Raw genomic sequence first — 27,323 nt, 5'->3', positions numbered from 1 at the left:
AAAATACGTCGTGATGAAGGAGAATCATTTACTGTATCGGAGTACACTCGAGTGCGTTCTCTTCATTTTACTGCGAGCGATTATCGAACAACACTTGGTGGCAAAACAGTTCTCAAGGACGATGCAGTTCCGTCAGTATTTTCCTGGGCAACACCAGTCAAACAGCAGTAGTCAAGGACAAGTTCATTTGGGCTTGGAAATGTGGGAGCGAAAGAACCATGCGAGAACTGTCAGGAGAAGGACCGTGATATCTCGCGGCTTGAGACAACGCTTCAAGAAAAGGATAATGAAATACAGGTTTTGATGTCTAATTTTTTAACGATAAAAAGAAGTTCTGAGAGTATGTTGTTTTCATTTAAACGATTTGATGGTAGTGATGACGATATCCACTTTTATACTGGCTTCCAAAATTCAGCCAGCTACAGAGAATTTATGACTTATGTTTTATGTCATGCTGAAGACATGAGTTACTGGAGCCCAAATGTTCATGGGACCTTGTCTAATAGTGTTGAGAATACACAAATGTCTAGTAAGAGTACAGGTAATACTGAGAGAGCTTTATCAAAGATGGATGAACTTTTTCTGACCCTTGTGAAACTACGTTTGGGTCTTCCTTTGCACCACGTTGCTAACTTATTCAACATTTCTAGTTCCACAGTTTCAAGGGTATTTACATCATGGATCAATTTGCTTTATTTTGTGTTGGGATCTATCAATTTCTGGTTGTCGAAACACGTCATTCAAGAAACAATGCCCGATAGCTTTAGGAAATTTCCTTCAACAAGGGTGATCCTTGATGCCACTGAATTCAAGATCCAGACGCCTTCCTCTTTGTTGAGGCAATCTCAAGTTTTCTCACAGTATAAAAGTACCACTACAGCTAAAGCACTGTTGGGTATCGCACCTTCAGGTAGTGTTACGTTTGTATCTCAGTTGTATACTGGAGGCATATCAGACAAGGAAATCACTAAACAGTCTGGAATTCTCTCATTGCTTGAAAGAGGAGACAATGTAATGGCTGATAGAGGTTTTGTTACAAATGACCTCCTTGAGCCTCTTGGGTGTACTTTGCATATACCTCCTTTCCTTAATAACCAGGGTCAGTTTACAGAAGATCAAGTAAAAGAGACTCAGGAAATCGCAAATGTGAGAATACATGTTGAGAGGGCAATAAGCAGAATCAAGACATTCAAAATCCTGCAAAATGTATTTCCTATTAATCAGACTGGTTTGCTTAATCAAATCTGGACAGTCTGTGCACTTTTGGTCAATTTTCAGACACCAATCATTGCACAAGACTCCTAAGAGAAACTTTGCTGACATCATCATTCAAGGAAATATCAAACATCAGAAACTGCAAAATTTTGTGGTGGTAAAAACATTAATGAGCCTTACATTGCTTATAAATTTCGACTTTTAAAAGAAGAATTTCTCCCACGATACTATTTGGAATATCAGGATCAAATCTCTGAGATCACCAACAATGTTAAGCTCCTTTATTGTACAGTGATTTGATTTTAATATCCTTAAGCCAAATTCACAAAGCCTCCTAAGCTAATGGATATCCTAAGTTTTGTCAAATGATAATAGCACTTTGTTATCAGACAATATTTAGGAGGTATCTTAGATTAGGAAGGTTTGTAAATCTGGCCTCTGATCAATGAGCATATTAGTGAAGCAAAATATGTAAACAAAATTCACCCAAAAAAGAGGTTTCAGAAGATGCCATTTTATTGCATTAATGATCTACTTTAACCAGCTGAAATAAAACTAAATTTTCCTGAAGTGTACTACTGCCAAGAAACAGCTAGTTGCTGCTCAATGTAAAATACCATAAGTTCAAACCATTTACAATGTAAAATTTAAACATACATGTCAATACAGAGTCACTGAGAAAAAGACCAAACAGCCCGCAAGGGCAAAACTGGTTTTCCAGACATCTCACAAAATTACTTTAGAACCCTGTCAATACGATGACTTAGTATGTTGTCACAAGGTTATTCTACTACACGTGGCTTTTCTTGAATTGATAACAAGTCAGCACCCTCTTCTTGTAAGAAACTCGTAAAAATTTTCAAAATAGAAATTGGTTAATTTGGATAGCACATCATTCCACAAAGTTTCATCAAACAGAATTCTTTGTTGAAAGAAATCTACACCAGTCCAAACACAAAAGTCGCACCATTTCATCCCAGTCACGACCATGAGACCTTGGACTTGATAATAGTAGTTGTGATTGTCTTTTAATTTAATGCCATGGTCTGTTTGTTTTAAGTAAAATTGCTTATTTTCTTTAATAACGTCAACAATTTTCTCACCCGCACCACAAAATGGACATTTTGCTTCAAACAGCCCAAAGGGATTTTCTTCCATAGAAGGGTCATAGACAACACCATCTGGGGAAGCCCCCAACCAACAGAATGCTGGGTTAACCACCAGTCCACTCTTGTAGAGTTTTGTATTATTTAGATGTTTGTTTGATCAGCTCCAATACTATCAATTGAAGGTAAGTGATAACTAAGAGGACTACCCTTTTGATGTTCACCGAAATTTGTTTTAACAGAGGTTGAGCTGTCGTTTTTTACATGGATAACTGGTGCAGCAGGGCATGCCTTTTTAAATTTCTCTGGAAACTCTTTAAACATTTCTTTCCTACACTCCGGCTCCTTTCTCTTTGGAGAAGTTGGATCGTAAAGGCAGAGCGATGCATCTCTTCTTGTCTCCTTTCCCACCGATGGTTTCGAAAAATTTAGCTGCATCCAGGGTTGCGGGTCTATTTTAGCACCTCTTGGAACATGCCATTGCTGGGGCTTTGAAGTACAAGCAGAAGCAACATCACTCTCTTTCAAAGAACTTACCACTGCGTAGGCTAAAGCCGAGAGATGATGACAATGTCCTTGTCCGGCTTTGCAAGAGCATCTTCTAAAGACAATGCTCGATCCTGAATCGCTAAATTCCAAGATAATTTTCATTTCGTGTGGCTTCTCCGACTGAGACATCGATCGAAAACATTTTCCCTTCAATACACAACATTCAGCTTTTTGAAATGTGACGAAAAGATCGTGAACATAATCTTCTACAAAAAATGCCTGAGCCCTCTGATCTGATTTTTTCTCCTTGATAAACTCCTCCAGGCACTTTTTGGTTAATGTTTCGCAAGCCTCTTCACTTAAAATCAAATGTATCCCGATCGTGATACATTAAGCAATGTACCCCGCTGGGGTTACATTACAGCACGTGATCAAAACATGGTGAAAAGTGGTGTGACAGAAGGCGGGAGAAATTCTGCCTGTTTTCTTTTTTGTAAATGAACACAACAATTTAAACACAAACACGAAGCCTCAACTAAAAAGTAACGATTTTTTAAAGTCATCCGAGAAGAGAAACAGCAGCTAGTGGAGGAAAAAGATGCAGATAATATAAGGAAAGTACTTTGTAAATCATTCATTCAGTGGTTTTAAGAATTAAATTTGTGTTGTTATAAGTAGCTAGTCGACTGTTTTGGTTCGCTTCCGTTATTTTTTTGTTGCTGTTTAAGTGAAAGTCTAGAAATATAACAAAACACTTAATATCAGTTCCCTCGGGAGACCAGTTAGTTTTGTTTTCTCTCGAGTCCTGATGTTTCCCTCGACTTGGTCTCGGAAAACATCAGGACTCTCGGGAAAACAAAACTGTTTCTCTAGGGATCTGACATTAATTGTATATTATTATGTATACAATTCTTCAATGTTATGTACTGCTGAATTTAACCCACAAGGAGTAACTTTGGAACATTTTTGTTCATTTTGAGCACATAAATCACTTTTTATGATTTCAATTTTCATATTTTATGCGAAAAACTGCTTTTTTAAAGACACCCTCAATTAAAAACAATGAAAGAAAGAAAAAGAAGAAAACTTTATTACAGTATAGCCTTTGCTACAGTGTACATGTAATGGAGAACTTTTACTGGTTTCTGTGGTCATTGAACTCTCCTACTTTATTGTAACATTAAGAAAACAGACAAACAAACAAAGCAAAACAAGAAACAAATAAAAATCAAACTCAATGTTTACACTACGAGTTTGGCGCTTGTGAAAAATTTTGTAAATTATATAATCACGATTTTTTTTGTTTTTGCAACCTTGCTCACATCGTTGAAAATTTTTCATATTAAACCAGAAATGTCAGTTAAAGGGACTTTAATAAATTGGCCATGCTCATAAAGTACAGTAAGAAGACCCAATGAAGGGTTCGCCACACGTAAGGGAATCTAGGAGAGTCTTGGATTCTGGACTCCATGCGGTGGATTCTGGATTTCAGGTACTGGATTCCTGTCTTTTTCTTTGGAACTTGGATTCCCGATTCGAATCGTTTAAAGTGGGATTCCGGATTCCAAAGCCAATGATTCAGGATTCGGCAAGCAAAATTTTCCCGGATTCCGGAATCCAGATGCCCTTACATGTAGCTGTCAAGGAACAAAGGATTTTGTTGCCTTACAAAACATTGTAGACTGCCAAATCCTCTTGATGGCATCTTTGAAGTTTGGTGGCACTTGAGAAACTCTTGGTAGGTGAAAAAAGTCGTTCGCACTAGGAAAGCCTTATCTTTTGACGATTTTTTTGCAAAACATACCAAATTTTGCTTAGTGCGAACAGGGCTTGCCATGCTGGCGATGTAAATCGATGTTTATATACATGTAGATTGTATAACAGAATATACAACATTATTTATCTGGTAGTCATGGGGTTCCAAATGTACATTTGCCTAAGTTTATGTTTCTCCTGGTCTATTATTGCAAAGTTTTGACTTTTTCTGCACAACTTGAAAAAAGAAAGAAAAATATACATGTATTTCTCAAATATATAATGACTCTTTGTTCTACATTGATCAAGTACAGGTAACTTACATTATTGACCTTTGCGATCTTTTGTCTATTGTCTGTCATTTGTAAACAATAGCTACATCACATGTACTACGTACATGTACAGACTGATGCAGACACTATTTTAGTGCTCGCTCGCGAAACACTGGCCTTAATTCTGACGAATTAATTGCGAGAGATCTATTTCAGGAGTGTGTTTTTATTTCTCCCTCAGGATTGGCTTTCTTTATATAAATAAACACGTGTGTAAGCGAATTTGTCCAGTTTGGCTGCAAGGGAGGAAGGATAACGCCAAGATTCCCCGAGATTGAAAATAATAATTGTTAAGAAAATTAACCTCTCCGCATCGCGTTCAAGTCAATATTTTGCCACTATCCTCCCACGTTGATTGGTTTTCCTGCTATTCCTTATCTTTGCCGATGAACAACCTCTTCTGCCGGTCGTGGTTTTGCCTGCTTACATCTTTGGAACGCCACCTGCAGCTGTGCCTTCTCCGGCTGTCTTAAAACGCTGTATTTTCTGATGTTTTTTTCTCCGCACGAGGTAAATTAATTTGTTGTCCCTTTAGCTTGCTTCCTCCACGTTTACTCGTCTCTCCTGTTGCCTTAGTCATTTCCCTTACCAAACCATATGTATTTTGAAACTGATTTTAAAGTATTTAAAATGTATTTCAAGTATTTGAACACTATTTTCCTGTATTTTAATATTATTTGACAAAAAAATTTAAATTTTCGCCCCTGTTTGAAATATATCTTGAGTGTAGTTAAATTGTATTTCATGTAAAGGAAAACCTCTCTCATCAATTTACAATGTATTTTGTTTAATAAATATGATGAAAATAGAGTATTTAATATGTATTTTGGGCATAGAACCACTAACACTGTTACAAACAGAGTTCAAATAGAGTATTTGAAATATGTTTTAAGGGCTTTTATGCTGACTGTAATTAAGATACTTTTAAATAGGGTACTTTAACTCTGTTTTGAGTTGTATCTAAAATGTATTTTGAGACGCATCCACTCACAAAGTTACAAACATAGTTCAAATAGACTATTTGAAATATGTTTTAAGAGCCTAAATGCTGACCGTATTTTAAATCCTTTTAAATAGGGTACTTTAACACTGTTTTGAGTTGTATCTAAAATGTATTTTGAGACGCATCCACTGACAAAGTTACAAACAGAGTTCAAATAGACTATTTGAAATATGTTTTAAAACCTTAAGAACTGACCGCATTTTAAATACTTTTAAATAGGGTACTAAAACACTGTTTTGAGGTCTATTTGAATTGTATTTTGGGCACACAGCACTCTGACTATAAAAACAGATTATCCATAAACTATTTGAAGTCTTAAATGCTTACCTTATTGTAAATACTTTAAAGTAGTGTACTTATAACTTATTATTACTAGGTTGCAATGCTGTAACGTCTTTTGGGAGACTTATACTCAGACTATAAATAAAAGTAACAATTGCACAAAGTTAATTTTTAAGCCTTCATGGTGTCACGAACTCATAAATGACTCAAAACAAGCTGTCACATATTGTGGACCGGATTCTCCTCCCAACAAAGTTCGAAGCTGAGCGAAAAATTAAATCTAAATTAAATAAAAAAAGAGAAGAAAATTAGGAATAGGTTTTAGCTTTGACTGATGACAACACGTAACTGTGACAGTGTTCCGATAAAAGATCTATCCGTTCCTCACTGTTCATTACCTGCAAGCTCTCTGCGAAAATCTCCACGTAGATTTTAGCCGTGATTCAATTAATGCAGTTACGGGACTTTCCATAAGTTTTTTAAAAGAAACTTCTTAAAATCGCATTTTCATTTCATAAAGAAATGTTTTCACAAACAGCCGAAGCCGCGGGCCGAGAATCGGATGCACGCGGTCAACAGAGGTTTATCTAAAATAAGCCCTTGAAATTACATAATAAATAAATTATCCAAGCTAAGATCTCACCTCATGTATATTGCATCAAGAAACAAAGCTCAGATATGAATAAACTCCGACATATGGTTATCTTTCTCTCATAGATTATTCCGCACATGCATGGCATATTATTTCTAAGATGTCACGCGCGACTGAAATCACGACTTCGCGCCGCGGTGATGTGACAAATGCACGTGATAAACAAACCGTCCTTTGTCCTTTGCTCATTTCAAATTATTGTACCGGCGGTTGCTGTGATGGCGGGTGCGCTTGATTTTACTGTTTGTTACGATCTTACAAAAGTATACATTTCAACTCTGCGGATTGTCTGAACACGTAGATGTTGCATTTATCACGGATCAAAAATGGGTATGACTCCTCAGCGACTGTTATGTACTTTGAAAGGATCTGGTTCAATTTCTCTCCGAAGCATGCGGTCTTGTGCTGTCTTGTGTGTTAATCCAAGAGTCTTCTGTTATGTGAGTATTATACACAATATATGCATAACATGTTACTAAGACGCTTAAGTATACGCCATATGAGAAACAAATGAAGGGCAGTAAACATTTATATACTCCCGCCTGTACGGCAATTTTAGTTTTTACAGGGTTCCATGCTCACTCAGCCTCGCTGTTCTCAGTCACTTGATGTCACGTCACCGACCTCTTTCATGCTCGTGTAAATTTTATGGTGTTATTCTTATGTTGTTCTTTATCAGCCAATAATTAAACGTTCAGGCGTAGCCTGCAAGCTTCTGATAATAATAGAGTAAAGCCGTGAATATAATAAAAAATGTAAGTTACATGTATGTAGATTATTATTTACCGGTAACGTAACGCAATACTCTTTTGAAGCGGAAGATTGATAGCCTGTGTACCGACCCCCTTCCCCTCCGATTTTTATTGAGGGGAGGGGGCTTGTACACAGGCTAAAGATTGATTTCAGCATTTCTGAAAAATTCCATAAGAATTTCCCGAGAATTCGTAGGGAAATCAACGTAAAGTAATCGGCTAAGAGATAATTCCGGTGAAATCCTAGCGTAGGACTTTGTGGAGAAATTTCGCAGAAGTAAATCTTGCTTTTTCAGAGTAAATTTTCGACGGTTTTGTATTCATTTTATTCCATGAATTTAAATGGTATTTTCATCCTGTTTTTGTACTGTTTTTATGCTCTTTCGACCGATTTTTGTACTGTTTTCAGACAACTCTAAGGCTATTTTCTTACAATTTTATACTGTTTTTGCATTTTTGCATCCTATTTTTGATGTATTTTCACAATATACACGTGCTATTGCTTTTCTTCCTCTGTGGTATTTTAATACTATTTTCAAAGTATTTTTATTGTATTTGCAAATACGATTATTTTACTAAATTTCGAAACCCATTAAAAAGCTATTAAAATATATTTTGAAGCATAACATTTTAATAGCGTTTTAAACAGGTTAAAACACCTTTAAAATCAGTCGAAAAATATATTAAAATTATATTTTTGGACCTATTTTAAACCTGTTTTTTTCAAAATACGTTTAAAATTGCCATTAAAAATAGTTTTAAAATAGTATAGCAAATTAAAATATGTTTCTGAAACTGTTTTTATCCTGTTTTTATTCCGATTTATAAGATATTTAAAAACTATTTTAGACCTGTTTTGAGCCTTGCAAAAGCCCTGGAATTTTTTATATATCTTAAACGAATTTAAAAATACATTAAAAATTCTTTTTTAATAGCGTTTTAAACAGGTTAAAACACCTTTAAAAGCAGTCGAAAAATACATTAAAAATACACTTTTCACCCTATTTAAAACCTATTTCACAAAATAGGTTAAAAACAGTTTTCAAAAATAGCTTAAAAATACATTCAAAACAGTGTTGGATTTGGTAAGGGTTCCCCATGTCGGTATTTTGGTCGGTAGGGGCCGGCTTTTAAATATAATGTCTTGAAGTTTATTGTTCAATTGGCGGCCGTTTTACTGAATTTTATTTCACTGTTTGGCCTGTCACGTTTTATGAAAGCGCACGTTTATCAAGAGTTAACACTAAATGAATTCATTCACTTGGTTGTGGCCGAGAATAATTTCTTATGTCGGTATTTTTGTCGATTGAGACCGCCTTTTAAATATGCTGTCTTGTAGTTTCTTGTGCGGTTGGTGGCCGTTTATTCACTCGGTTGTGGCCGAGAATAATTTCTTATGTCGATATTTTTGTCGGTTGGGGCCGGCTCTTGAGTTTCTTGTGCAGTTGGGGCCGTTCATTCACTTGGTTGTGGCCGAGAATAACTATTCTACGTGTCGACTTGGCTTTCGTGTGTCTCTCTAAATTGGACGATTTATTTTCTCGTCGTATTTGTCGCAGTTGTGTCGTGCAGGAGTTATTTCACATCCTCAATTTAGGACCCGTTTTTCCTGTTTTTCCTTTTTAACTCTATCTCAATTCAAATTTTGTACTCGGTTGTGGCCGAGGAAATCCAGTCCAGGCGCGGTTTTATCGTATTTCTTTACCTACGTAGTTCCACATTTTTTTTTTTGTTTTTCTTTTCGCGTTATAGTCGGTTTGGCAGCTGTTTGACCGAGTGGATTGACTTTAATTTTTCTGGTAGGAGTCCTGGGATAAATTTCCGTTGTTACTGTACTCTTTTGTTTTGAGTGTGCGTTATTCTTGGTGGACGATGAAACTCTCTTTCAACGGTCTCCGGTTGTGGCTGAGTAATCTAGTTTTTTGTTTTTCTATCGGCGTAATTTATTTCGCCGAGAGGAATTGTCTTCTGCTGGATTCATGTTTGGATAAACTTTACATCGTGCTTCAAGTTTGGTTGTTTCTTTTTTCTTTTCTTTTCTTTTTTTTCCGGGCTGTTCCCTATTTCAGGTGTTTTTCAATTTTGGGCTTTCGGGCTTTCGTCCGAAATTTGTAATCTTTTCATTCGTCATTCATTATGCACGACTGTTACCTCGGCTGGTTTCAGTTCTGGGTCTAGACCGGTGTTTCCAGTCGGACAGCCTCCTCTACTTGGTTTTTCGTTTCTACTCTTATTGGCCCTTTCTTTGTCATCCGTCGGTTGATATCATGCCATGTGCGTTTCGCCCTGCGTACATAGTGTTAAATAGGACTGGAAAGCAGAAAAAATGGAAGGGGAAAGAGCGGCTAGTTTGTTCACGCATGGTCACCCATCCAGTTCCTAACCCCGTCTAACATGGCTTAATCTAGGTGGCCTTAGCTGGGCTTCAAGGTCAAATGAACCAAAAAATTGACATATTTTCTTTTGTCGCTTTACCTTCACCAAACACTAAAAAGAACCATCCTAAGTGAGAATTGGGTAAAGATTTTTCTTCCCAAGCCTTTATGGAAAGATAAAAGATCAAAATCCGAGCATTTCCGAAGACTTCACGAAAACGTTTCTGAAATGGCCGCGTGATAGACTGGAGACTACGTGACGTCAATGTTGGTCTTTCAGGGCGGAAAAAAGTTCTGTGCAAGCTTCTGCGCATCCCATCTGCGTTTGTTTCGTTCTGTGAGAGTTCCGACTGAGACTGAATAAAATACACGAGGTGCGAACGTTTGCCCCTTTTTTTTTTTTTGTTGTTGTTTGTTTTGTTGTTTTCGTCACTTGAAAATTACTGTGGATTCAAAACAACCAATGTTGGAGTAAAAACAGATCATTCCGTCAGTCTGAGGTGGAATAAAACGTTTTAAACATTTCCAAACGGGTTTGTATTTTTCTGATAATTGTGCATTCGATTTGTGAGTTGATTTTGTGTCCAGTGCTTCGCCTTCTTTCGCTGGGTTGAATTAAAACCTGCTTGTATTCTGTTTTTAGTAGTTATGGTTACTTTTTTTAGATGCCCAGATTTATTTACTTTTGCAGAACCAGCTTTATCCTTGTCTTCAGTCAAAGAACCGTATGGCCAACGCATGCGAGTGAACAACCTTGTGCGCTTTAAACTTTCTCCGAACTTTAGAAGGCCAGCAAGCTTACTCGAGAAAAAAAAACTTACCTCGATCATTTTTCTGTTGCTCAAGTAATAATAGTCAGAGTTTTTTTCCTTTAGTTATTTCAGTTTCAATTACATAGTTTTGTTATCTTTCTGTACGCAAATTTTCCTTTCACTCGCTGTGAAGTAGTGGAGAACGACAACTGCCGGCAGTGACTCCAAAACAATCGACTCTTTGCCCGTAAACAATTGCTGAAGCTGGATTTAACTGAAGCGAGCAAAACAAGTCCTTATGTGCAGTTTACTGTTTTGCTTTTTGCTTGTCGTATCTCTTTGCCAACTTAAAGTGGAGTCTATGGTCCTTAAAGTGACCTCAATCGGTAATTAAATCTTATACATAATTGGAAAGAAGTTTTTGCAATAATGTAACTTGAACTTTTTTTGAAGGAAATCTTACTTACGCGTAGGTTTTTGACAGGTGTTATGCATGTTCAACTTGACAAAGCAAAACTAATCTGCGTGAAACGATCAAGTTTAAAAAACTATTGTTGCTTTGAAACCGGTCTTGGGGAAGATTTTCTAGATAAAGATTAACTCTTTTTCTGCCCACATATCACACCAAAACTTCTACATTGAGGATTTTGTTTATATTTTATTGATCTGCGAAGCAAGAAGTGCCCGATCGAGCGTGAGTTTTAAAATATCAGCGCGAGAGCGACAAAGTTCAGTGACTTCAAAAACATTGTGGGCAAACTTGAATTTCTTTGGGCAGATTATTATGAAAAGATATTTTGTTTTTGGGTTCACAGTGGAGCTCCGGAGCTAATATATCCAGGAACTTCCTTATATGAACACATTTTGTGAATGCATCCTGAAAAAAATCGGACTTACGCACGCCCATTTCCAGTACAATTCAAGGAAATTAGTGAATGTCGTTAGAGTCTGTTTTACTATGATGTATTCTTCGAGAAAATTAACTAATAAGGAGGTTATAACCAGTGCCTTCCAGGTTTATGGCCACACAAACCACTTCTGCGTCAAGTCGACTCGAAAAACTCTGTTTTGAATTTCCCGCTTTTTTTCACCTGACCAACACTGACGTCACAAGCTTTTTTTTCCGACAATTTTTCCGAACGCTCTACGAAGATAAGGGCCAAAAAATAACAATTTTTAATTGAAAATATCTCGCAGATACTTGCTTCAATTGAGCTGAAACTTCATAGTATGTTTATTTGGTTCATATTAAACACATTTCACTAGAATTGAACTAAAGTAAAAAAGGTCGAAATTTTGGTTCATTTGACCTTTAACGGATCTGGTATGTTCTTTTTATTTGCCGCCCCGCTTCTCCGTCTCCCAAACAAAAAAGTCAGAAAAAGGGGAGCAGGACCGCCTGATCGCACGTTATTTCGTTGTCAGCTAGTCGGTGTCGGCTTAGTTTGCAATTTTTTTTCCTTTCTAAATTTCCTCAAGTTTTATCATTGTTGAGTGTCCTTTTACTTACCACTTGGCTTTTTTATTTACCCCCTACTTTTGGGTAGTTTTCATACCAGATCTTAAAACGCAATTGTATGATAGGCGTAGAGGCGTCACATTGCGGAAGTCTGTTTTAACTGTTGTCAACACGTGGAATCAAAAACTTTTGTAGCTCATTTTGATCCTGAGATGTTGTCTTGTTGCAACTAAGGAAGCTGTTTTATTTTTCTCTTGTTTCCTGTTTCTCGAGGTTGTTAGTCTTCCCTTGCGTACCCGTATTGCCGTGCCTTGGGTGCGGGTGTCTAATGCCTTTTATGCCTCTTTGAGGTTGCTTAAGGCCGGAAATTCTGGTGGGCTTCCCTCGCTCTCCCTCTTAGTTTTCCGTTATTTTATGTCCGTGAATCACCTGTTTGGACACTTTTTGGGGTCCATTCTTGCAATTTACTGGCCATGCTAAGCAGCGCAAGTGGGGGAGGGCAAGCCCAACAGTTTTGTCGGCCTAGCTCCCTCGCCTGATCGGACCGCATTGCATGCTCATTCAGCCGTATCCCTGTCTTCAGATACCCGTCTTCCTTTAAATTTGTATCCAGAGAACTTACCAACAGTTTAGCTTAATGGGAGGTCATTTTGTAACAAGTTCTTCCCCATGAAGAGCCCAAGTATTAATACGAAATTAAGTCCGTGAAGATTTCTTTTCAAGGCAGACTCGAGGGGGAATGTACCTCGCTCCGTGTCCCCCTGATCGGAGTTTGAGGAATTTACTTCCGCCATTATACTACAAGATGAGAAATTTCTGCAATTTGACTGGCTTTGAGCAGTGGTATTTCAGCTTAATTAGAGATACCCTCACATCAAAGTTACAAACCTTTGGCGGGTATTAGTATAAACAAATATTTATAGATTGCGTAAATGGCTTGTGCGCACTTTGGGGCAAGATTTTAGAGGTTCAACCTCCTTATCTCGTCATGCTCATAACTGTTGAGCATGTTGAGGCGCAATTGCGCCACGACATACGCTTTCTAAATTTGTGAATCAACGATATTTAGGGTATAGCACCCTCCCTCTCGGCTTGGAGGCTGGTGCCTATGCGTACCACACAACTAGTTTATTGGCCACTAGTTACCTTTTACTTCTTGGAGTTCAGCCTGTTCCTAGTACTTCACTGATTGTCGTGCAGGCCAGGTAATGGCGCGCGAGGCGTTGAGCCTTCTAGAAAGTAGTCTTCCGCCCCTCCTTTGGCAAAGGCAAACAATGCTGCGTAACAACTCAAGTCAGTCCCTTGGTTGAGTATACGCAGGCTTGTACAGCTGTTACTGTTCCTCTGCTGGCACCGTGTTTTGAAATCCTACGTCGCACTTGTCGATCAAGCAGTAACTTAAATATATTTATTAGGTACAGTTGCAGGCTAGAGTCTGTTCTTAAAGGGCCTCTGTATTTTATCGGGACGAAACAATAGAAATAAGTCGTGTACCACTTAAGGTATATTCTGTTAGGTACAAGCTGTCTATTCCGAACGTTACTGAACATTAACACTCGAGAGCTTAGATTTTTCTCGCTTGGTTTTTTCTCTGGTGACTTGGCTTCCGATCTTCCTATGATAAAAACGCAGTTGAAGTGTTAGGACATTCTGATGGCGCTTGCCTCCTGTTTTACCAATGTCCGGCATAATGTTAAGAGAGATCTTGGAGGACAGAATTTGCATTCTATCGTCGACGTATGTAAATCAATGCGCCTTGACATCTCCTCCGACTTTTTCAGTTTAACTTCCACAATAACAGTATTTTCGATAGTCGAATCCTCGCTTCTACCGTGCTGGCGAGGCACGTTAAATATTTTTAAGACCCCCTTCGCAGTTCAGAATGATGGTGACTTTGTGAGTGGATTTGGGCCGGACACTCCGCCCTTCTCAGACTTAACGGGGTGTCTAAAGAAGATCGGGCGACGCACATTGGTTAGAAATCTGCTCCGTTAGTCGAACACGCTCTGAATTTGCAAACCTCTAAATACCAGCAGCTCTTCAGATGCCTAATGGCTTGTAGTTCAGTTCCCATCATTCGAAGTGGTTTTCTACGGAATATTTTGGTAACGCTTTCCGTGATGGCATCATCATCATGGCATCATCATATGGGGTCTAGGATTCCTTTACAGTTCATCCTTTGGTTTTTAATCCATAGATTGTAGATGTAATTCTGGTAGTCATCAACTTAGAACCGAAACAGGTCGATGCGAAAAAATCCCTCGCAATGAAAGGATATGTTCCTTTTGTAACAGTAACAAAAGTGAAGATGAAAATCGTTTCCTACTAGATTGTAAGGCCTATTCTAATATTAGTGACGTATTTTTTCCAGAACAGAACTTAAATTACCTAACTTCAAACTTGACTTTAACACGATACTTTAATAGCTCATCTTATGAATTCTTCTGATTATTTAACAGTCAATTATTTTTATTTATCTCACAATGATTTGAATTAAGAAACAAATTAATATCAATGAATGAATGAGATCTGTAGTGCTTTGAAACGTTTTACATTAATTAGTTGAATTAATATTCAAATTTGGACGAGTAGCTTTTGTAATACTGTATTACTTGTATGGTCATGCAAATGAAGCTTTTGCTGCTGTTGCTGGCTTCAAACCGACATTTTTGATAAGCGCTTGTGTTGTCGTTTTAGAGTTAGTTACGGCTGATGGGGTTGGGGAGGCTAGTGGAGACCTTTCACTTCATCTAAGGCTATCCTTCGCCTCCGAGCCAAGGACTCGCATGGCCCGTAACTCATCTCTTGAGTCCCAGGCCTTTAATAAGCGAGCGTCCACTGGGAATAGATTACTATTCCCAGTGCTCGCTCGCGAAATACTGGCCTTAATTCTGACGAATTAACTGCGAGAGATCTATTTCAGGAGTGTGTGTGCGTTTCTCCCTCGGGACTGGCTTTCTTTATATAAATAAACACGTGTGTAAGCGAATTTGTCCAGTTTGGCTGCAAGGGCGCAAGGATTGGGTTCATGCGCCCGTCGAAGCCCCTTGTGGGGGTGGCAGGGGGGTCTACACCCGCTTTGCTCTGAGGTTTGTTTGCTTAACCCTCCCTCCCCCCCTACTTTTTCTCTTATCTTGGCCTAGTCCTATCGCCTTCTCGCCTGCGGACTCTAATGTCCCGTAACTCATCTCTTGAGTCCCAGGCCTTTGTTAAGCGAGCGTCCACTGGGAACAGATTACTACATCAACTAATCAGAAATCCTAAACAGATTCCAGACAGACTTTACGTCATCAGTATGGAATCTCTGTCATTGAGGAACGGACATCTCTCCTGTTGAATGTCCAGCTGGCAGGGGAAAACGAGGGGAGATGGCTGTGATCGCAGTCAAGGGCTAACCCTCCATCAGGGTCAGTCTACAGTGCACTTAATTTCAACCATGGCGTTATCAGACACATTGTACATTCTGATATTGCGGAGCGCCACTTCCAGAAAGCAGGTGTAGTTTCCTCCATCTCTAACACCAATATTTTTAAGAACAAGCGGCCTAAGGTTGTCTAATGGCTCATCTGGGTCAGGGTTTCTGATACTTTCCAGCAAAATCCCATCTTTGTACCAAGAAATTCTTTTCAATACTGGCTCTTTGTCTGGATTTCTAGTCAGGTTGCATGAGAATGTGGTGCTCTCACCATGTCTCAGAACACTGATTTGAGGCACTTTCACTGATGAAATTTCGTCACCTAAAGAGAAAAAAAGCAAATAAAAAGGGAAGAATACATGAAGCTATAATTTCTGTCCATTGCCTCTAATACATTATCCATACATGTAGTTCCAGTGGTTTTAAGACCAGGCAAAAGATCCCCCTTTCATGTGCTGTACAGTTAACTTATGGTGACTCAAACTTTCTCCAGAAATCGAAAAAAATTCCAGTTATCAGGAGTACAAGTTATCGGGAGCGAGAAGCAAATAACCAAAAATAAGGAAGTGGGATGGGGAAGGTAATGCAAGTACAGTGTACATGTATCATGCAAAGTTTACTTCAGGAGCAAGAAAAGTTATAATGATATTTTGAAAAAGGAATTCAAACAACAAAGCTTGATCACTATATACAGGGCTACACACTGTAATTGAATTTGACTACAAAAATGTATAAAAGACAAAGAATACATGGTTGACATGGTTGTTTTAAAATAAATTCAATGTTTTTGGACAGCACTGCAATAAATGCTTTTTTTCCTGTTTTTTGCTTTGTTTGTTCACTGTGCAGACTTGCTTGTTGCATGCCTGGATAAAGAATAAAAGAATCAAAATGGTTATGTCTTGAAGAAACATGTACTGCTATCAATGTTGTGTTTAAGTCCTTACTTACTCTGCCCTTACCCATACAAAAATACTTTTATAGAGATATGAAAAATAATCAAACATCCTATCAGGGACGACAAACCATACTACGATAGTTATTACTATTTTTGGTGATATTTGGAGGCGTAGTATTAAAACTTGAAAAAGTTGCCCTAATAATTTTTTAAGATTCAATCCACGTCCATCTTTTCCATCCCTTGCAACAAACAGCAGGAAATAGTTTTAATGCCTAATGTACATGTACAGTCCTAAAAAAGGACCATTTTTGGAATTCAATTGATGCTGAGTCATGTTTTAGCTTTTTAAACAGACAGCAAATAACATGGCATATGTATAGCCCCTTTAACCCTTTAAATCCCAAGAATGACAACAATCCATTTTCTCCTAACAATTATTATCAATACAAAAGGTTTTGAGATCAATTAATAAAAATATAATGTTTTGGTCTTTCATCAACTCTCAAATTATAACTTTTTTAGAGAAATGTATAATGACCAGCTTGGAGAATTTGTATGTGGCATGCAACCGGGATAAGCTTGGGCCGTCTAGGCCTCAGTTTGGCTCGTCTGCACCTTTACTCCCGTTTTTTATTGGCCCAGTTCAAATATCGAATTTCACATGTGTCAAATTTAATTTTTGAATTAACCAATGTGAGCGCAACGTCTGAATCACTTAAATTTGGCAGTTTAAAGTTAAATACGAATTTATTTATTTATTTATTACAGATTCACTCCACTGCATAACAAGCAAATAATGAAATGAAATAAGCTAACACTACTTTAACAAAAAAAAAAAAAAGTTGTGGAGAAGGAGACAACCAAAAGCACCAATGCGCCATACTAGGGATGCCCCCACTAATTAACATACAAGAAAAATATATACAAATAGAAATATAAATGTTCTAGTTATCCTTAATAAACTTTAAAACATTTCTTTTAAAAGTTGCAATACTGTTTGATTCTCTAATATGATTGGGTAAACCATTCCATTCATCTACAACACGGTTAAAAAAAACTATATTTAAAACCATCAGTTCTACTAAAATTTGGAACAAGGTCCTGTGTGTCATTTTTCCTCAAGTTATAACCTGTATTTCTGTCCTTACAAAATATGAGCTTATTTGAAATGTCAATATCATAATGTCCATTACTTACATTTAAAAAAAAGGTAACATCTCTAGTGAACCTCCTATTAGATAATGACAACAATTTTAGCTTAAATAGTCTAGTATTATAATCATCATCAGACCTAGTGATCCATCTGGTAGCTCTTCGCTGAACAGCCTCCAGTTTATCAATGTTACGTTTAGTATGAGGGTTCCAAGTTTCGCATGAATATTCTAATAAAGGTCTCACAAGACTACAAATAAAGTGTGTTCATGGTATCAATATCCTTTAAGTCCCTACAAGTCCTCTTAACCAACCCTAAAACCCTATTAGCCTTAGCAGTTATTTTATCTACGTGTTGGTTCCATGAAAGATTACTAGTAGTAAATAATCCTAAATCTTTATACACATCAACACTTTCCAAAGGTTGACCTTCAATATTATACTCCCCAACTAATGGTGACTTTTTCCTTGTTATACGCATGATCTTACATTTCTTGGTATTAATTCTCATCTTATTCATCTTACACCAATCTGAAATTTTGTCTATGTCACTTTGAAAAGTAGACAGATCTTCTTGAGTACTAATAACCCTATACATTTTACTGTCATCAGCATACAGAGCAATTGAACTGTCCTTACTAATTCCCCCCGGTAAACCTTGTGGGACACCAGAGGTTACGGTTAACCAGTCGGAAGCCTCTCCTTTCACTACAACACGCTGTTGACGTTCTGTTAAATAATCTCTACACCAATCTAGCAAGTCTCCATGGACACCATATTTGTAAAGTTTGGTTAATAGAATATTATGACAGACAAGGTCAAAAGCCTTTGAAAAGTCTATAAATACTACATCAACTTGACCTCTCTTGTCCAAGACTTTGAACCAATCATGATGTACTAAGAGTAGTTGAGTAGTGCAGGAACGACCAGTGAGGAACCCGTGATGAGAATCATGTATGAATCCAATAACTTGATCATAAATAGCATTGTACACAATTCTCTCCTGGCATTTCCCAGAGATAGTTAAGAGTGAAATGCCTCTATAATTTTCTACTGGCTCTCGATCACCATCCTTATGAATGGGTGTAATATTAGCTGATTTCCATAATTTAGGTAGGCGTCCCTGTTTAAACGATAAATTGAAGAGCATACTCAGAGGAACTGCAGATGTGTCAGCAGTCTCTTTAAGTAAACGAGCAGGTATTTTATCAACTCCACAAGACTTATTAGCATTAAGACAGCTAAGTAGCTTTTGAACTTCCTTAGTGTCACATGTTACATGGTTGGTAACTACCTCAAAACTTGGATCTTGTAAGTCAGTTTGTATTGGAACTGGTACCCCAGTACTCTGTTTACAAAAAACTGAATGAAAGTGAATATTAAATAAGGTAGCTTGCTCATGAGGTTTTATCGCAGATCTTCTGTTGTAGGTGTTTACATCAGGAAGCCGTTTTGATTTCGACTTAATTGAGTGGTAGCTCCAAAATCGTTCTGGGTTTACCTTCAGCTGACTCGACAGATGCTCTAGATATCTCTTATACTCAGATCTTACTAACTGCTTGACGGATCTTCGTAACTCTTTAAACTTTCGGCTAAGGATTTCTGATGGATGAGCCTTTAGTTTTCTCCATAACCTTTTTTTCTTTTTGATCTTATTGAGAACTTCCTTGGTAATCCATGGAGGATTAGTTTTCTTTTTCACAGTAAAGGTTGGAATGCACATATTAGCAGCAGCTAGTAATAAGTCATTGACTCTTTCAGTACAGATGTCCACATCCTCTTCCAAGAAAGCACAATTCCATGGAATATACTTCAATAATTCATTCAGTGCAGTGAAATCTGCCTTTTTAAAGTTGTAATTTTTCCTTGAGACAGACTTACGAGGGCGACCAGATAAAAGCTTAATATTTAAACTAACCGGAAAATGATCAGAATTAAAATGATCAGTGAGTACTTCAACATCACTAACCAGGTCAGGAGTTTTAGTCAGGATTAAATCAAGTATATTGCCATCAGTTTCATTAAGCATTCTTGTTGGATTGAAATTACATTGAACCAGAAAATGATCATTAAGCATGTCACAAAAATCAACAGAACATAAATCACTTGAAGTAGCAGTTAAACTATGCCAGTCTATGCTTGGAAAATTAAAGTCGCCTACAAGATAACAGGTAGCAAATCTAGTCATCTCAATTCTCTCCAGACATTGACGTAATTTGAGGGAATACTCCACATCAGCACTGCCGAATCTGTGACTGAAAGAGTCAAAGATTCAACTTAGGTAAGACATTTGATTCAGACGTCACATTTCACATGTGCCGGATGTATGTACAGTCAAGTCCCTTTATAGCAGACGCCGCAGGGACCTTGAGTTAGTGTCCTCATTTGCGAGATTCAATAATAGCGAGAGGTTATTTCAGTCAAACATCTATAATTTATTTTTGCCTGGGATTTAGCTGCTGTCCGTATTATGGAGATGTCCATTATAGCTGGGTGTCCACAAGGCGAGAGTTGACTGTATGTATCATATTGCATTAATCATAGAAACTATTATCCATACTCGATAACAAGTTGTTTTAAAGACTATTTTTAAATTATAATGTACAAATCACTTTTTCTTTTCTTATAGTATTTTTAAATTCGCTTTGTTTATCTTAATAGTTTTTAATATCGTAAATTTAGGATTGTATCTTGTAGTATTTTAAAATTTCAATTCGTCGTGTCTATTTTTATTAGTTCTAAATAATTTAATTACGATTGAGGGCCACTAGTTCATCAGTGTTTACTGTCATGTGTTACCCTCATTAAATAAAGTTTCTACCTACCTACCTACTGGGAGCAAATTACAGCAAACGGAGTAAAATCGGCACCATTAAATCCGACGTCTGAATCAACTACTGTATTTAATTATTTTTATTATTTGACTAAAATAGGAGTTATTGAACTCGGTACATTTTAACCGGGCCTTCAAAGGATAAAAGAAAACGCTTGCTAATACCACAACTACTCACATGCTGAGAACACTTAAAAAAGAACATGATAAAAAAAAAAATTACAAGTAGAATTCAAAACAATTATTCTACCAACTAGAAGACTTATATCACGTGTTTTAATAATACAACATGTACACATAGTCAAATTTTTCTATTTTTCTTCAAATTCATGCATTAGTCTCAAGATTCTCTAATTTCCATTAACATGTTACTCCATTTTCGACACATCCCGGTGGGGGGGTCAATAAGAGACGGTGGTCGCAAAATTCACGTGAACTCGCCGTCTACTTTTTTTTTTAAATTACCCCTAAAAAAGCCAAAATTTAAAGATGTCTGTGTTCTGTTCAAACACTCTCATTTTTGCTCCAGAATGCTGGGAATGCATTCTAAGAGGCTCAGATTTCAAAATTTTCCCAGAAACTCGCGATTTTTTTCATTCTCAGTCTACTCCAAACCGTGGCTTTTGCTACCCACTTAAAATCTTACTGAAAACCCTGGGGTGGGGGGAAGGGTTAACTAAATAAAGGTTTACATGGGGAGGCCACGCCCTGAGGTCTGACCCCTTACCGTTTTATGTACCATTACCATACCATTTTATGACAGAAAAGCTACATGTACCCCTTTAGTATACTTTCTATTGATCAAAGGTACCCCTTTCACATACCATACATGTAGTTTACAACTTCGTAAATGCACTGTCCTTAAGAGTGGCTCCGTGCAAATATCAACTAGACGAGGAAATAGTCCAAAACTAGCCTGTTCCAGGCGTTCAGATAGTGCGGAGCGGTGCGAAGTAAAAAGGAGTGCGAAAAAATAAAAGCTAGGGAGGAGGAGAGGTGAGAGGGGGGACGCCTGTAAGATTTGTTTTAAATAGACTCTTCCATCCACTCAGACCCCATCAGCTGTAGGTGGTCTCCACTTGTCAATCAAGACTGGTGTTACAGCTCCATATACATTTATTATTTTTCTTGCGAATAAATCAAAATTTTCCAGATCAAAAATTAATATTAAGTATACATAATCTTACCAAAAACCTAATGTAAGACTTTCAGACAACAGAGAGCGGGAGAAGTATTCATGTACAACAGGAGCCTATCACCCTGTGTACAGTGAATTTATTTACGGCCTTAAAACATGATTTCAGCGTGTACGTGACAAAAAAAATACGAATCAAGTGACAAACAAATATCGCTCATTTCGATAGAAAGCCGTTTCAATGAAAATCGTTAACTCAAGCAATGAAAATGCACAACAGTTGAAGCGAAATTTACTATTCGGTGATTGAGTGGACCTCGTCAATAGCGACAGCTGTAACTTGCTTTCCAAGCTATCCTTCTTGAAGTCCTTTTGTCCATGATTTGCCACTTCAGTATACAATTTCACAGCTTCCACTTTTAACAGCTTCATCCACATCTTCTCCCATCATTGCCGCCGCTACTCCGATTTAGTTCAAATGTTCCACTTGGTCTTTCATGATGGCAATTCTATCTAGGAGTTTGATTTCGCCGTTGACTGTTCCTGTTCCTTCTATTATAAGGAACAGTCAACGGTGAAATCACACTCCTTCAAAATCGCTCAAAACACGGCTTTTGAGGTAAAACGACGACTATATACCACAGGTAAGGTAATTCAACGTTTATTTATCATTGATTTATATACATAGTTAGCGACATATCGCCATAGGTAAACCAAACGGTAAATCCAGAACATTTACTGTAAAATAACAATCGGCTACACCAACAGATTGTGTAGGCTCCCTGTGGCCTCACCGTTTGGAAAGTCACCTAGCGCTGTGTTTGTTGCGAGTTCGAATTCTGCGTGACCGGACGTAGAGCCTGTCATCACCGCCACTGTTGACAAAAACTGTCAAAATCAACCAATCAGAGGGTATACCAGGATCTAGTATACCGGAACCCACTTTTGTTAAAAATTCTTACAAGCGTTCCCGCACCTCTCTCCCCAGTCCCCCCTACTTTTCATCGCTTTCTTTACTTCGCACCGCTCTCCACTATCTGAACGCTTGGAACAGGCTAGTCTAAAACTCACCTGGCCTCAAACTCAGCCCGAATAAAGCCCTATGGGCGCTAGTTACAAAATCGTTGGTTTAGGTATGATCGAGTGAATAATATTTTTTTAACGAATTTTTTTCTTCCCGAGGCCTAAAATGGGCAAAAATCATGCAAAATTAGAGTCATATTCAGTGGCTCGTATATTTTAAAGTAAAGTTGGCTACTAAAATATAATGACACTTCATGTTTTTACTATCTTCCTCTATAATTTGAATTGATTAGTTCGCGATTTGGTCAACAAGAGATTTTTAAAGTGCTACTGCGACGAAAATCGCAGTCTTTCTAAACGAAATTTTTGGGCTCAAACTTAATGTTTGGACTTAAAACTTCACGAAAAAATGTAATTCAGACCAATCTGACGAAGCGGTTCCCACAAGAAAGATGTCTGAAAGTGGGAAAAATGGGTCCGCCATTACATAAACAACAAATGTCCGAGTCAAAGGGGAGGGATTGGATCGAGGTCGCCCGTGACGTCATCTTATCCCCAAAACTCACCACCATCTCGCTACAACTACTTCTAGCGTGTTATTGTGTCGTCGTCTGTTCCGTGTTCTTCATCCATTTCTTCGAAAGACAGATCTGATTTAAAACAGTCGAACAGAAAGATATTTTGGACGGCAATGGAACTGCTTTTATCCCGTACGATGAGGATTTGGAGCCAAACGCGACCGTAGAAGCGGCCGCCGCATTCGAGGAAAGCGTGATTCTTGAAGAAGATCGTAATCTCGAGCTCCAAAGACATTTTACTGGTGAAATAGGCGCATGGTAGGCATTACTCCGATTAAGTTTTTTTGTCGTTTTTTGTTTTTTTTTTTTTCATCGTACTGCGTTTCTGTTGTGATGTAATTTGCTGACAGCAGAAGAAAACCCAGTACAAGTATCTAAATTCTCTAACTCTGTGAAATAAAAACAATACTGAACAGAGCACATGTCTCTTTTTGTTTGTTAAGTGCACTTGTTCGAACTGGTCCGTCGCCATCAGGTCCCATCACTACCAAAACGGACGAGTGTATTTGCTGCAAAAAAATGGACCGTGTAAGGGAAGTATGGGTAAAGTAGAACGGGAAGGTGACTGCATTTAATACTCTTCATCAAGATCAATCATCCCAGTTTTCAGGATGTTTGCCTGAACCGGTGGCTTCTTCAAGTTGCATCGCTTAATCTGAAGACGAAAACTGGAAAAAGTTACCGAAATTTGTTCACTCAAGGTCTTAAAACGGAATCAGAGTAATTTATTCACTCCTTGTTGTTTATTTTGTTGTTATTCGTCCTCTTGCTGTAGTTTTTGAAGTCATATGTTGTTCACCTGGGTGTCTTGTAGGTGAACCTGAAATATCTATTTATTTGGTAAATAAGGTTGAATTATACTCAAACCCTTGTTGACGAAGAAAATATAAACTCCTAGCAGTATAGACTTATTTTTTTTCTTATTAATTTTCTAGAACCCTGAAAAAAAATTACCATAATTGGCCCAAAACTCCTATATAAAATAAAGAAAATAAAACAAGGAGTGTACACCATTTACCTTACTGCATGATGAGAAAGAACAAGGTACAATAAAAAACAAAATCAAACAGTCCAGCATACAAACAAGTAGAAAAGACCAAACTGGGGATGGACTGAGTACATATTTTTTACTTCTGTATAGGTTTCTCCGATCAGTGTTCTACATACAATTTACTTGACTTGTTTGGGATTTTGTTGGAAGTTCCAAGCCTTATCCATACCCATGTTGTGCTTACAAAGCAATAAGGACAGCTTTCCAAGTGAAATTGGGGAACATCATGGCTTTGAAGATGATGAATCATAGACAATCATTGACCTGATCGGTCAATTAACTGGCAATGTTATTGGTTCTACAGTGAGCCACGTTGTTTTTTTCAGCTTTTGACATGGACAATTTAGGGAAAATCTGTCAACACCACTGGAATGAACACATTACAATACAGTTAACTAGACTTTCTAAAAGTTCTTTACATTTTTTTTCCTGGTTGGCCACTGTGTGACCTTGTTGAAGCTTGCTTCGCTCACTAAGAACTTATGAGAGGTCGACTTGTAGCAAGTCTAACAGTTAACCTGCCTAGTTTAAAAGTGTTAGGTCCTAAGTGAGGGAAGATAGAGCTCTGCAAAGTTGCAAAAATTTACACTCAGACGTTTGTATGGTGGGGGAAAGTTTGTGTCCCCCACCATACAATTAATGTCTGTAAAATTTTGCAATTTTGATGAATACTTGTTGTATAGTTTCCAACAGATCACTTTCAAACTTGGCAATTGTACTGACTGAAAGGCACTCTTTCCAACAGATTTTGCTTAACTTGCCCATGTCAAAAGTTGAAAGCCGTGAAAAGACCTGTTTATTTGTTATTTGCTTTTCTCTCTTTGTAGAACCAATAACATGACAACTTAATTCACCAATCAGGTCAATAACCAGTTTTAATTTAAAAATACCATTATAACTGACGTGATACAACCTTCTTATGAAATGACTTCTGGGTTCAAAGCTTTCACAGTTTTAAGAATAGTTTGTTATTTTACTTCAACCTCTCTCCCTCGAGGTTCATGTTAAGTGTGTGGCTCTGCTTTTGGGAGGGTTCAGGTTTCCTCCTCAGATAACATAAGGTTTTTCCTGACAGGCTGCACACATGAGCATACGTTTACAAGGTTATCAATCAAAGAACTATACTTAAAAGTTTGTTACATGGAGTAGAGGTGATGCAAGATTTAAAAGGAAGAGCAGGAGCTGGAGGAAAAACAAAAGGCTCTCCAAAGAAAGACAAAACAAATAAAAACTGCCGTCATTGAGGCAAGGTGGTTGGATGCACAGTTTCAACTTATGGCTGGGCAGCTACCCCCCTTGGCTAACCATATCTTGGCACAGGCAGATGAATAATATGTAAACCAGACAGATAAAAGTAAAAAAACAGTCCCCTCTTCTTTTAAGAAATTGTATATATACATTGGTTCCGTGAAAAAAGGAAAAAGCCTAAAAAGAAAATGTAATAAAAATCACATGAATACCAAACAGAAAAGAGTAAAAAACAGTTACAGATTGTTTTAAAAATTGTACATAATTATACAGTCAATGAAAAAGGGAATAACTCTTTTGAGAAAATGCATTTATATAGACAATGGAAAAGGATGAATAATTCTTCAAAAATTTTTCCTATTATATGTAGTCTTTTCATATGTCACTCCATATCGTCCTTTCCAACCCCTGCACCCTCTGCTTCTTTAACTGGCTTTCTTTATGTAGCAATCAGCAGTAATACTCTTTATTAGAAGATAATCAAAAGAAACATCCCTTGTCAATGCAGCACTTCTTGCATCATGTACTACAAGCCTTTTTCTCACCATCTTCGAGGGATTTCCAAATGAGAAAGTATTTGAAGTGACACCAGTCAGTAATCAAAATAAATCAAAGAGTACCCTTTACCCCTTATCATTAAATAATTATAACATCAAAAAATAACACTTGAAAGATGAAAAGGGAGTTGGAGCACTCTATCAAAATAAATCGCAAAATACAAATTAATGATCATAAAATCCAAGGCTGAAGGCCCCACCCACCAGCCTAATTTTTGGAACAAACCAAAATGATAACAGGATCTAGAGCAACAACACTACTCATAAACATAACCAAGTGGAAGCATTTCCACTGTAAAGCTATGACCAGATACTAGCACTGCAAGAGGAAAAATATGAAACTAGCAGCAGGCCCCATGGCAAGAAAATTTTGAACAATGGCACTTGATGTGGCTGGCTATGATGGAGGGACAATGTCTAAATAAAATACAAAGATGGAAGTGGTTTGAACAAACTAACCCCCTCAAATAATTACCTACAATGAAAGGAAACTGTGCCACTTGTGAACTACTGCTATGGTTATTGTACTACTAGCTGTATGGTTATTGAACTATATAATTATTCTGTCTTGACTGAACTGTACCTACAGGAAAATGAAAACTGAACTAGCAGGCCTCAAGGCAAGATAATTTTGAACAGTGATACTTACGATCACTTACTGTAAAATAGGAACAATGTCTAAATAAAGTAAAATACAGAGACTAAACAACTTTAATATACGTTTTTTTTTAACTATTGCTATGGTTATTGAACTACTGTGTGGTCATTGAGCGTCTTACTGAACTTCACATACTGGAAAGTGATCACTGAACTGCACCTACAGAAAAATGAAGACTGAATCAATGATTTCATTGTCAACTAAGATTTCACAGTTCAGTATCCATAAATGATTTTTACGAGTTCAGCGACTGCAGCGAATACGACCAAAACAGACTACTAAAAAATTAGCCCCTTTTCTAATTTTCGGTCGACATTTTTTACCGCCGCGAAGTTACGCGAAACACAACAAAATACTAGATTGGGCGATCGTTTCTTGACATCTCTGTTTATTTCTCCGTCAGTGTGTATATAACTTAAGTTTGTGTTTTCGAAAAAAACCGTACTAATGATTTGTATCTTGCCCTTTCTATCCCGGCTCCAAACTGAAAATTATGACACGATCCCACAAAGCAAGAGTCAAAGGGCTATGAGTGTTAACTCACCATAAGCCGGCTTCTCGCGGACATGACACTGGACTTGCCAGGTACGTTATTTTTAC

At 37.5% G+C, this 27,323-nt stretch overlaps 2 protein-coding genes across 2 annotated transcripts; one reads left to right on the top strand and one right to left on the bottom strand.

Annotated features, from left to right (window-relative positions):
• The first annotated feature begins 342 nt into the window (after window positions 1-342).
• On the top strand, window positions 343-1,305 carry LOC140925370 (uncharacterized). The gene has a single exon (XM_073375350.1). It carries the CDS (start codon window positions 343-345, stop codon window positions 1,303-1,305), a length of 963 nt encoding a protein of 320 aa, XP_073231451.1.
• A 14,275-nt stretch (window positions 1,306-15,580) lies between these two features.
• On the bottom strand, window positions 15,581-22,046 carry LOC140925369 (uncharacterized). Its single transcript, XM_073375349.1, has 3 exons — window positions 21,949-22,046; window positions 18,016-19,895; window positions 15,581-15,909 (listed from the first exon to the last, which is right to left on the bottom strand). The coding sequence occupies exons 1-3, from the start codon at window positions 22,044-22,046 to the stop codon at window positions 15,581-15,583; spliced, it is 2,307 nt and encodes a 768-aa protein (XP_073231450.1).
• Window positions 22,047-27,323: the final 5,277 nt, after the last annotated feature.

Source organism: Porites lutea (genome assembly GCF_958299795.1).
Source record: "Porites lutea chromosome 5 unlocalized genomic scaffold, jaPorLute2.1 SUPER_5_unloc_1, whole genome shotgun sequence".
Classification (NCBI taxonomy): Eukaryota; Metazoa; Cnidaria; class Anthozoa; order Scleractinia; family Poritidae; genus Porites; species Porites lutea.
Note: the sequence above shows the minus strand (reverse complement) of the source record. Positions and strands in the feature narration are given on the sequence as shown.